A 12782-nucleotide genomic window follows, 5' to 3' on the forward strand; every position below is an offset into this window, starting at 1 on the left:
CGAGCAATGGGAGCTAACTGGTGCCCGGGCCAGAGCTCTGAGCCAGCCCCGATCAACGCGGCCTGCAGCGTGAACCCCAGCTGTCTTCTGCTTTCTACTTATGTTGTGTTTAAACACGCTTAGACTGCTCCACCTGTCCAGAAGGCTTTCTAAAGATTCAGAGAAACGGAAGCATCCCTGCCTATCCCGTGTCAGTCTCTGTGAGTTCTAGAAAAAAGGAATCACTCAAATCTTTCAAACATCTAATTCTGCTATAGCTACAAAGACCCTCAAATAGGCTTAACAGCAATTAAGGATTGCTGTTCTTCATTTCTTCATTTCAGTTTTCATTTCTATTTCTAAGTGAATTTAGAGAAAGAATATGTACTCTACTCATATTAATCAACACATACAATTGCTGGTCTCTCTACTTTGTTCCGTGTACCTCAAAAGCCTTGTAGTCCTATGTTAGTACCTTGGTGTTACATTTTAATTTCATGCATTTTTAATGAAAATTTAAAAATATGTCTCATCTATATCATGAAATCATGAATTATGCCTATAGCTATAAAAGAGCTGCCCAGAGCTGCCCACCTTTCTTTCTCCTTCCTTCCCTTTCTTCCTTCCTTTCCTTCTTTTTCTTTCTTTTCCTTTTTCTTCCTTCCTTCTCTCTCTCCTCTCTTTCTCTCTCCCCCCTCCTCTCTCTCCCTCCCTCTCTCTCCCCCCCTCTCCCCCCCTCTCCCCCCCTTTCTCTCTCTTCCCCCCTCCCCCCCACCGTCTCTCTCTCTCCCTTTCCCTTTCTCTCTCTCTCTCTCTCTCCCCCCTGCCCCACCACCCTCTCTCAATGTGGAACTCTCCAAGATATACTGTTATGGGAAGGAGCTTAATGAGAAATATATCTAAAAGACATATTGTTAAAGGAAACCTCAGCTGGGTGCTCAGTGTTTGTTTATGGAAATGAAATGTCTCAGAAGTTGATATTGAGGAGGATACTTTAATGCCATGCATACCCAATGTCTTGGGAGGCAAAACCTCTATCTACACTTTTAATGTTGGCTCTTATGCAAAATATCCACCTTTACCAACAGATGTTGCGAACTGACTTTTAAAACATCTTCTGATTCACCTTTATTTTTAAATCTCAAGCTGTGTGTAGCAGTTCTGATTCAGATAGATTGTGAGTGGGAACAAAAAAAAAACCTGCTTAGGCTTTAAATACTCGAGAGATAACACTCAATTTTCAGCAATAAAAGCAGCTCTGGGGGGCTTCCCTGGTGGCACAGTGGTTGGGAGTCCGCCTGCCGATGCAGGGGACACGGGTTCGTGCCCCGGTCCAGGAAGATCCCACATGCCAAGGAGCGGCTAGGCCTGCAACTCTGGGGATAAATTTTCACCCAGTCCAAGGCCACCAGCTGTGACACATCCTCTTGGCCACCGAGCCCTGATGCTGCTGTCAGAGAAGGAAGCTGCAGCCCCTCTGTGGCCCAGTGCAGGACTGCTGTCCCTTCCCATCACCCCTGAGGGCCCAGCTTGGCCTGTGGCTGGCCACACTAGGCTGGGGCCTGGCACTCCCTTACCCACATGTACTGTAGAGCAGCGGTCCCCAACCTTTTTAGCACCAGGGACTGGTTTCGTGGAAGACAGTTTTTCCACGGACAGGGTGGGGGGATGGGGGATGGTGCAGGCGGTCATGTGAGCGATGGGGAGCCATGGGGAGCGGCAGGCGAAGCTTCCCTCGCCTTCCCGCAGCTCACCTCCTGCTGTGCGGCCAGTTCCTAACAGGCTGTGGTCCGTGGCCTGGGGGTTGGGGACCCCTGCTGTAGAGCTTTCTAATTTAAAATGCTTTTGTTTATTAAAAAAAAGATAAATTAAAAAAACATATGAACTCACTTGAAAGGAAATAAAGTGACTTACAGGTACAAACCATGAGTTGTGTGTACGAGTAATCTTCAAAAATTTATTAATAGAAACGGATGTAGTCAAATGCAACACTGGACAAAAACCAAACAGAAAAGGCTGGAATACCAGCGACATCGGGGAATCTCACTTTATATTTCTTCGCACAGAACTAGCACCATTTTAGTCAGAAATCACAGACTTAATTATAATTGCTTCTAATATATAAAATACCTTATAAAGATTATTTATCTAGTAACAAACTTCTTCCAAAAACTTATTTAAAACTCAATTCAATGTACCATTTGAAACACGAAAATGGTTTAAAAATCGATCCAATTCTACTGCTCGTCGAAGGCAATGAGCCATAATTAGTTTTACTGGAAGAAAGTGCCTGAATTCAGCTTCTGGCTCCCTTCTAACCCCCAAGCAGATACAGTAAACTGAATATTTCAGAGGAATCAGAGCACATCTAAAACTCGTCTTAGAAAATATTTCCCTAGACTATAAAAATACTAAATGGAATACAAAAATTTCAGCATGTACAGCAAATAGACTACAGCAGACAAATATTTAAGACATACTCAGAACTATCTTATACCATCATCATCATGAACATCAAGGAATATTCTAATAATTTTTCTATGATTCATTTTGACTCAATGTTTATTTCCCCTCAAGTTGTGTTATAGTGTCGGATACAGACCAGATTCTGTGTTTCTAGCAGAAGTTACTGGAGGCACCACTGAATAATTCTGGGTATGCAACTGGTTCTCTCGCAAAGTGCTGCAAGTGCAATTGTAGTAGAGCCTAGCTTTTAGAACAGGGATCAGCAAACTACAGCCCTCGGGCCACACCTGGCCCAGTGCCTGTTCTGTGCGGCCTAGGAACACAGCCATGCTTATTCATTCACATGCTGTCTGTCGCTGCCTTCAAGTTACAAGAGCAGAATCGAGTAGCTGTGACAGATGCTGTATGTGGCCTTTGACTCCACAAGGTCTACAATATTTACTATTTGGCCCTTTACAGAAAAAGTTTGCCTACTCCTATTTTAGATAAATCACTTCAGGAAATTGTTCACTGAACAAGGACAAGGTAAGACTGTCCCAGATGAAGAAGCTTCTGGCTGAGGTTTGCTGGTTCCATCATACAGTACCAAGGCAGATCAGAAGAACACATATGTGGACTGGCAGCTTTGGGTACTGCCGCATTGTTCTGGCATCCTAAGCAAAGTCTGGCTATGATAAAGTACCTTCCTTTCTCTGTGAACTGGCCATTGTGTACCAAGTAACTCAAGTACCCAATTACAGCAACATATTCACTGTTCAACCCTAAATCTATGTGGCCCCCAAGCATGATTTCCGGCCTTTAAAAATCACCTTGTACCCTTAGCAACCAAAAGAACTAGAAGTGGACCTTTCCCATCCCTCTGTATTGGCATAGATTCTGTTAGCGCCACACCACGTACCTTTTAGGATCCTTCCCTGTGACACGCGTCAAAATAATTAGTGCTACCACTACCCAGGGCCACGAACATGTCCCTTTTGACAAAGCGGACGAAGTTTTCGAGGGGGCACATGGGCTTGGGAGACCGCTTGTGGTGATCCTGGCAGAACGAGGTGTGGAACGTGACATCAACACCGTCGTAGAGAATCCGAACGGAGTGCTCGCCGGGCTTCTCTCTGTCTTGCCAGAGCTCAAAGATCAACCTGGCCGCGAACCTCGGGAACCTGGCTTCTGTAAGGCCCAAGGCACTGAGAATCGGGGCCAGAGTGACGTCGTGAGCAGAGGAGAGAGCAAAGAGCTCTTCCTTCTGGCCCTCTGCCGCGCGCCGCATGCGGCCCACGGTCTGGTTCAGGATGGGGTGGGCGCCCAGGAGCGCGTACCCCAGATACAGTTTCTTCTCCCGCCTCTCGCTCTCGTCCTCTATCTGATGCCTCTTGATCACCTTGAAGTGCTCCATGTTAACACAGCCATTCCTGGTGCAGGGGAAGCTGACGTTGTGGCAGAAGAGGCAGAGCATGGCGTCTATGGGGTTGGCAGCCCGGAGCTGCTTGGTGGAGGTGTCCACGATCCTGGCCATCTCCTCGTAGGTCCTCTCCAGCTGCCTGTTTTTCAAACGCAACAGGTACTGCCGACGCTGCTCCTTTTCTAGGTACTGGTTCCTCAGTGGGCAGTAGCAGTTCCCGGAGCAGAACAGAGCGCTGGGCTGGTGCCGGAAATAAATCTTCTTCCAGTCAAAATCTGGGAGAAAGCCATAAAGCAGAGCCAGCCCACTCTGCAGCGTCCGGCTTTTGCCAGTGGTCTCTAAGCGAAGCTGCTCTGTGGACCAGTCACTGGGCAGGAGTCTGTGTTTCTTCAGGTAGACGTCCCTCAGCAGCTGGCCATTCTGCAGATGCTGCACAACCCCTGAAACACAAGAGTGCCACACGCTTGCCTTGCTACCAGCTTAGCAGAAGGAACAGCACGGGGAGTCGAGGCCCGTCCAACTCTGGAATGCTTTAGACGGCGAACGATTACGTCCTCGAGCCTGGCCCCCAGTGCGTGGAAGCCCCGAGAACGGGCTCACGTCAGCGTGCCAAAGGAGCCCCTCAGGGTTATCCACAAAGGGACGAGCAGAGCGGGGCCCGGTCCTCTGGACCCACGCCTTTCTGGGAAGCACAAGGACCCTTTATCTGCCTTGATTCCTCCCTTCTGACTGGTCCCTCCCCTGGAGGAGGGATGTGACTGGCGGGGCTCAGAGGGTAGGAACGATCGTACTGGTGGACGTCTAGGAGGTAACTGGCAGGGGCCTAAGGAGAGCTTTCTCCCTCCTGTGCTGGGACAAATCATTCCTCGGTGTGCCCGGGGAGTTCATGGAAATCTGTCAGGCAAGGAGAACAAGTCACTTGCTGGCTGCCTAGTCCCCTCACCCTGGGGACGTCCCCTCCTTCACACCATCCTCCCTACTGTCCCAGCTGAAGGCTCTCTGCTCACCTTTTGGGTACATTCTGCCCAATCCTGCTAGGGCTTTACCTGCTCATCAGCAAGGATACTATCTCTGTATGGATCTGGAATGATCACCCAGATACTCAGAATATTTGGGGAAAAAAAAAAAAGCAAACTGCAGAACAGTATGTTTATTATGCTGCTTTTAAATAAAAATGAGGGGGAAATAAGAACGTGTATTGGCAGCTGTCTGTGTTTTGCACAGAAAATTTTGCGAGGATGCACAATGGTTACCTGGGGATGATAGGGGCACAGACATGGTGGGGGGAGGTGGAACATGGGTAGGAGCGTGAATTTTAAGTTTACCCTTTAGTTGTCATAGTTTCGAACTACACACAGGAACTATACCACAGTATAGTATCTTGAAAAAAAAAAGGAAAAAACTGCAAAAGTCTTATCTTCGAGCAGGAGAAGGTGGTCCAAGATGAAAGCAAGCTCACCCTGCAGCCAACAGGATGTTGGGATGGAATTTCAGTGCAAGGTCTGCATTCTCCGAGAGTGTCGATCACAGGCAGGCCCTATGACCAGTAATGCCACTTATTCAGATGCCCGAATGGTTTGAAAAGCCCCACCACAAATATGAGAGGACTTCAGGCTGAAATGCGTGAGACAGAGGGAACGGTGTTGGCCCAGGAAGGGGAATAGCTCAGGAAAAAAAAAAAAGAAGGGTGTGTAGGTCCTACTTTGAATGAAGAGTATTGACAGCAGAATCCCCTGAGAGATCTGGGCTGGGGCAGGTCTTTGCATTTCCAAATGACCCGCATAAAGGGACCAGCCACGAGTGACAAACATCCAGAATGTGTGTCTGCCCCCGTTCCCCTCTGGGCCTACCCTGTATTCTGAGGCTATGTACGTTAAGGCTGGCGCGCTGACTCTGTGCCAACCTTTCTCCTTTAATCCTCACGAAAACCCAGCAAAGAAGGTATATTATCATTATCCCCCTTTTCCTTATTTTACAGATGAGGAAACTGAGGCCCAAGCCATTCACAGTTAAGACGTGGCCGAGCAGAACTCCAGCCCCTGCCCCAGCCCAACCTTGTGCTCACGTCACCTCCTCCCTACATGTTCCTGCAGAAACACTACCCATTCGGGGCTTCTCCTTCTCTCCAAACACGGCCTGCATCTTCATGCCTCTGTTCACGCCCTTCCCTTTCTCTTCCCAGTGAAATCCTCATCCTGGCTCCAATACTACCTTCTCTGTCTCCCTCCTCCTCCCCCACTCCCCAGAGGTCCAATTAATCATTCCCTCCTGTTTGCACAGGCCGCTGGACCGCTAAGGCAACAGCTGCATACATTGAGCCTAGCATATGCTAGCACCGTGCTGGGCGCTTTACACATGCTGTCTACTGCAGCTTGCCACCAGCGCTGTCGGGAAGATGTTACGAGCCCTGTTTCACAGGTCTGTCTACTCCAAAACCCGTGTTTACTCTGTAAGAGCCTGCGACTCGCAGCAACACCCTCAGGGGTCTCCATGCGCTGTACCACTGCAGCTGCAGGTTCCTTTAGGACAGCACCTCAGTCATCCAGCCACCGCCCCTACCCTACATGCGGCAGCTGCCAAAGCATCTGGGACAGAGTAGGCACTTATGGTCAGTCGCATCTTACACAGCTCCTGTGCGGTGCCCAAAGTGTGCCACTTACAAATGATGATTCTAACAGTGATGTGAAATTTCAAATAGAAGATAAAAGTGACCACTCAAAGAGAACGCGGGAATAGGAGCAAACAACCGCAAAAATGATTTCTAGGGTAACCCTAATTTAGAAAACGATGATGATCACAGGTCAATGGGGAAGAAAGGTTAGAATGAATAGCTGCTCGATGCAGTTACCCTGACTTCCTAGCCAGCTGACGGACACTGACCCTCAAGGACCCCGTCAGGTTCCCTCAGGAACTTGAACGTGTAAATTCATCTACACGTGGCTAGGACTGTCTCTGTTGACAGACACACAGCAAAACCACAGAGGTAGGGACAGACAGCTTCTTTATTGCTGGTACCAGTCTCTGAGGTCTGGTCATATTCTTGCCCTTAAGAGTCTGTGAGTCACCCTGAATCTTTATAATAAATGTCCTTTTTCCGCTTGAGTTGGTTTCTATTACTTGCAATCAGTGGTTCTAGACAAGCACGGTTCTGCCCTCAGGGAGGGTTTGGGTTATCACAATAATATGCGGAAGTACGTTCCCCCATCCCTCGTGGGTGGGGTCCAAGGGCCAGACAGTCTTCACAAGGAACTGTTTTCTGTTCCACGTAACTTTTGAATGTATAAGACATTCCCTCATGTGAAAACCCTGTTTAAATACTTCAATCTCAAATCTGGTCGTTTGTGTCTATAAACACAAAACCATTTTTGCATAACATTAACATCCACTGAATTTTCCAGAAATGCAATATAAATTAAGGGACACGTGCCTTTTGTTTTGATCACAACTTGCCAAAAAAATCATGTCCTGACACGGAGTAGTAGTCACCAATACACATCCCTTGATCAGTCTGCATTTGTAGCTGTGACACACATCAGTCTACACTGAAGTGCAAGCAATTGATCATTTCATCCTATTTTCTAACAAAGGTGCGCTCAGGCATTTATGCTGAGATATACAGAATTATGTAATAAATTAGCTTCCTGTTGTTTCTACTTCATATTACAATTAGGGTGCCTGACATAACTGTTTTTTAAAATTATGTATATAGAAAAGTTATACTCGAATTTCACTTCAGGATAGTTCAGGGAGCACCACAAAACACTTGTTAATAAAAGGGGGTGCTGGATCTGGTAGGAGGAGAACTCCTGTTTTAAACTAATGCAGAGCTTGTGCACGTGAACTAATTAGCAAAAGCTTTTGACAAAACTCCTTATTCAAGGCTAGTCCTCCAGAGACTTAAGCTCGCCCCACTCTGTCATTCTGTATCCCCAATAATGATGGCTTTCAAAACATGGCGAAACCAACAGGGCCAAGTACAGGACAGAGACCTTCCTTCCATCAAAGCTGAGGTCCTAAGATGCTGGTGGATCAAGAAACAGAATGTAGCCAATCGGTCGCCTTGATTCCTCCAGAAAGGCTGGTGGCCACACAAAAGTCCTTTAAGGTCCCAGACTGAGGAAGTAGGAAGCTGGAACCTCTTAGGGGACCACCAGTTCCTTCTCGTACCGACAAAGGTGACCCCACTGTTAATCACCAACCTATGCTGACAGTGAACTGGCAGCACAACCGTATCAACAGGGCTGCGGAGGGAAAGATGGGTTTCTGTGAGGCACACACAAGCCAGACAAACGCCATGCTCAGTGGGGCTCCGCCATATGCGTGTCTCCCTGAGATCTGCTGCATTGAAACCTTTCAGCTCTTTTGTCTGAAGTAGCTAAGAACATGGGACTGGTTACATGAGTCATGGCCCATTCACAGTGGAATAATATGAAGCTGTCAGAAATGACGTTGTTGATGAACATTTATTGATAGGGAAAGATGATCTCAACATATTGTTAAGTGAAAAAGTAGGTTACAAAACAGTGTTTAGGAAGATACCACCTGTGAGAATGAGTGTGTGTGTGTGTGTGTGTGTGTGTGTGTGTGTGCACGCCCACGAGTGCATGCAGATATAAACACAGGAAGAAAGATTATTCATTTCTTTGGTGGGATTATGAGTGCTTTAAATTTTCTTCCTTTTGCTTAATTGTCTTTCCTGCTTTCTCTTCCATGAACATATATAGCTTTTGTAATAAGAAAAAAGGTTTTTTTTTTTTTTTGCGGTACGTGGGCCTCTCACTGTTGTGGCCAGAGCGTTGCGGAGCACAGGCTCTGGACACGCAGGCTCAGCGGCCATGGCTCATGGGCCCAGCCGCTCCGCGGCATGTGGGATCTTCCCGGACCGGGGCACGAACCCGTGTCCCCTGCATCGGCAGGCGGGACTCTTAACCACTGCACCACCAGGGAAGCCCAAGAGGTTATTTTAATATTTAGAAATCACATGTTGAATCAGATACCTTGGTGAGCACACAGTTGCTTGAGGTGCTGGCCCTACTCACCCCTGCACCCACAGCGTCTTTCCCAGGAGGCCCCGATACACGCGTCCGCCAAATACAAGAGCAGGTGGGAGACTGAGTCGGGGAGGGGCAGCCCCACATACCTGTCTGTGTGAGCTCCCCCATCTCACACAGCTGGTGGCTGGGATAAAGAGGCAGGGAGTGCAGGGGGCTTTCGAAAGAGGCTCCAGATCCCTTGGACATGTGACTCACGAAAGCCTCCAGTTTAGGGTGATACGGTTTCCTAAAGAGGCAACACAGAGAGAGTTAGTGGTTAGCGTGCTCCAAAGCCGTCCGTGACGATTTCAGCCTCAGCAAGCAGGACCCCAAGTGAGCCAAGACCTTTTTCACCCACAATAATAGTACAGTCCAGTTTCAAGATTACCTGCCCGCTGCCACCTACACATAAAATCCCCACTCCGAAAGGCCAGCCCGAGACCCCGCCCTCCAGCGAAGGGCCCATCATCCTCAGCACCGTGGGAGTCAGCATTGACCTCATCCACCCGGTTCCCCAGGCCGCCCCACTCCTGTCTCCCCCTCCAGGAGGCCACCAACCCCCGGACCCAAGGCTGCGGGTCCTCCTCAATTTCTCCCTCCCCTGCGCCCTGCACACGTGTCCTCCTGGGCTTCTCTGCCCCCCTCTCCTGTATCCCTGCATCCCTGAGCAGGGTCTGCCTCAGTCAGCCTCTGTCTGGATGGCATGGGCCCCTCCTTGGCCTGCCTGCAGTCACCTCTTGCCTCCTCCACAGCCAGTGAGGTCGACGCAGAAGGCAACCCCGACTGTCACTGCTCTTCCACGGTGCCAGCTTCCCAAGAAGCCACGCACAGCCGTCAGTCTACTCTGGCCCTGCCTCACGTTGAGGCCCAGGGCTCCCTAATGCTGTGCTCTGGCCACGCACAGCATCTGCCTTCTGTGGGCCCTGCACACCTGTTCTTTCATGCTTCCAAGACTTTCCACATGCTGCCTCTTCCTCCTAGAAAATGCATCCCGACCTTCACTGGGGTAACCCTTAATCCTTAACTTATGTGACCTCTGGAAAATCTCCTGTGAAGAAAATTAACTGATTAAGATAACCCAGATCTCCACAGCTCACTATGCAATTTGCACATATCGTATCTCATTGCATGTGGGGTGGGGACGAATAGTGAAAAAACAAAACAACACACCAGGTTATTTATGATATCTGACATTACTTACATTTCTGCCATGAAGTACACATGGTAAATCAAGATTTATTGTTCTAGTCACTAAGACACAATTTCCTGGAATAATGAAATGACCCATGAATATATACACAATTTCCCTGAATAATGAGATGACCCATGAACATATACACATTTTCTCTGAATAATGAGATGACCTATGAGTACACACACCTTTTCTTTAAATAATGAAATGGCCTATGAACGTTTATACATTTCCAGCTGAACAGAGGTGGACAGATAGAGCAGTTCCCGACTAAACTAAATCAGCACGAAAAGAAGCAAAGATAAATTGTTTAACAGCAGACCCCCGCTGTCTGAAAGCCTAATTAACTCTGGCAGTGTTTTACAATGGCTGCCAAAATGGGTTTATCTTTCAAAAACATAAAGCTAAAAAAAACAATCCATTCCAGAAATATGTTTTAAAATTAGAGGATGCTAATCCTGACATACAGTATATAGTCTAATAAATCACCCTGGATTGCTATAGGGCATTATGGTTTTCCATAAAAACAGAGAATGTGTTATTCTCCCTGAGGCTAAAACACATAAATATTTGCAAACTCTGAAATAAAATGTCCAGACTGATGATGAGGCCGCCAAAACAAATCCACATAAACGAAGGCTATCCATCAACAGGAGTCAAATGTTTTGCTCCGGGCCATTATTTCAGGTTGGTGACGTTTGAGGAGCTAAGAAAAGCTTTGCTACCAGTTTTAGAAATGAAATTTCACTCCTGAAAGTTTTCAGGGAATCTGACTCCTTAATGGTGCATTAATATCTAACTGTATTCATGGAAACTCGTTTTTGATATGGAAAGATGACGATTCGTGGAAGAAAAACTTCACTTACGGAAGAGAATAACAAAAGACTTTTAATCAGGAAGAGGACCAGGTAACCTGAGTCCCGGGGCCTGTCCTGGATCTGAATGACCAGACCCTGAGGCAGGAGACAGACGGGCCCCAGGCTGAGCAGCTGAAGTCTGTCCCCTGTGGACAGATACTCCAAGATAAAGACAATGGCGGGAGCCAGGAGGAGCTGAGTCCTGCCGAGATCAAAGATAAAGAGACCACTTATTTCTCATTCTGGAGGTCAAGGAGACCCCCAAGCTACGCATGTGCAGAAAGGATCCTCAGGGGAGGGGGTGCTAGACCATAATGTGTTCTGTCAACTTCTCAGGGAACCTAGCGCCCGAGTCCATCTTGGCTAAAAGATGCACGTGCACCCAGGGTAGGGCCCTGAGCCAGACGAGATATGGACTCAAAGCCAGACAAAGCAAGATGATTGGAAGGAAACGCAGAACTGCCTCCATATAAGTGATTTAACCCACCCCAAAAGCCCACGGCTCTCTTTCTCTCTCTCTGAGCCCGCCCGTGCTTTCTCCGCGGCGCGTATCTTCTCTCCTGATAAACACTTTACTTGCCTCACTACTTTTTGTCTCTTTGCTGAATTCTTTCTTCAAAGCAGGCCAGGGCAGCACCGTGGCCTGGGTTCGATCCCTGGTCAGGCAACTGAGATTCCCACTTCAAGCTGACACAGCCAAAACCACCCGAGATTAGTCCCGCCTACTGCATCTACTGCTCCATGCCTGCAGTGGAGAGGGTACCCAGCGCATGGTAAATACCTCAGAAGCACACGGAAATGATTTCAACTGGGAAGTGCCCCAACCTTCGATGCTTCAAGAGAAGTCCAAGCCTTCTTAATCTGTAGCAACGAATATGGCAAGTTCCCACAGTGTTTATTAAAGTATCCAGATTTTGATGGAAATATTAAAAATAAAGGCTGTTGTGAGTGAGACTGTTACTTGTAACAGACTCTCTTTGACCAGATTTTCATCTCCTCTGAACCCTCTTCCCATCCAAGCCTTGACCTCTGGACTTTCATTTTCTTTCGATTTATATCTGTCTTTGCATTGCCCGTTTTCAGCAAAAATCCTGCTAAGTCTGTTTAGCCAGACTCTCCCACTTTTGATATCTGATCACCCTTGATACGTGATCAAACTCCTCACCCCCGGTGGTATCTGATCACCCTGGTCTGCCTTCAGCAAGAGTCCCGTGGAGTGAGTTTAGCCAGAACCCCCTGACCCCTGATGTCTCCTCATAGTAATTCCCCATCCACTGACCCACACCCTGCTCCTGGGCTATAAAACCCCACTTGTCCATGCTGTATTTGGAACTGAGTCCAGTTCTACCCTTCTGCATTAACTCCTGAATGAGATCTGTTTTTACCACTTTATCTGTTCTCTGGCTCTGTTTTTTCTTTAACAGCTATATACTAAAATCTATCCTCCTCTTCTTGGCAACTTGGTTAGAGCCCATTTCTGAAGTCCTAGTGGTCAGGCAGAGCCACGTGACTAAGTATTCTCCAGTGGAATGGAAGGATGTATGCCAGTCTGTGTTTAGGCTTTCAGATCACGGGCGTGCCCCCTTCACACTCTCTCCCTTCCTTCTGGCCGCTATTCAGGCACTGCAGCAACCCAGGTTCAGTCACGTAGACATGCCTAGGGCACGGTGGGAGCAACAACCTGGAAGGAACCTGGGGCCCTCAATGACCAGGCAAAGCCAAGTTATACAACCTGGAACACTCATCTCAGACCTTCCTGCAAGAGATAAACTTCTATTATCTAAGGCAATGCATTCTTGGTTCTCTTTTTTATTTTTTGGGCGCACCACGCGGCTTATGGTTCACGGACCAGGGAC

At 47.8% G+C, this 12782-nt stretch overlaps 1 protein-coding gene across 4 annotated transcripts in view; it reads right to left on the reverse strand.

Moving 5' to 3' along the window:
* Positions 1–1915: 1915 nt before the first annotated feature.
* The window catches only part of PXYLP1 (2-phosphoxylose phosphatase 1), a 68447-nt gene continuing 57580 nt past the window's right edge, over positions 1916–12782 (reverse strand). For all 4 annotated transcript variants that reach the window (XM_082655088.1, XM_082655089.1, XM_082655087.1 and 1 more), the window contains 2 exons: positions 8985–9124; positions 1916–4284 (listed from right to left, as the gene is read on the reverse strand). In XM_082655088.1, the coding sequence (XP_082511214.1) occupies positions 3347–4284; positions 8985–9124 (1078 nt within the window). In that variant the 3' untranslated portion in view covers positions 1916–3346. The remainder of the gene's footprint in view (positions 4285–8984; positions 9125–12782) is intronic.

Source organism: Grampus griseus (assembly GCF_964374135.1).
Source record: "Grampus griseus genome assembly, chromosome: 5".
Lineage (NCBI taxonomy): Eukaryota > Metazoa > Chordata > Mammalia > Artiodactyla > Delphinidae > Grampus > Grampus griseus.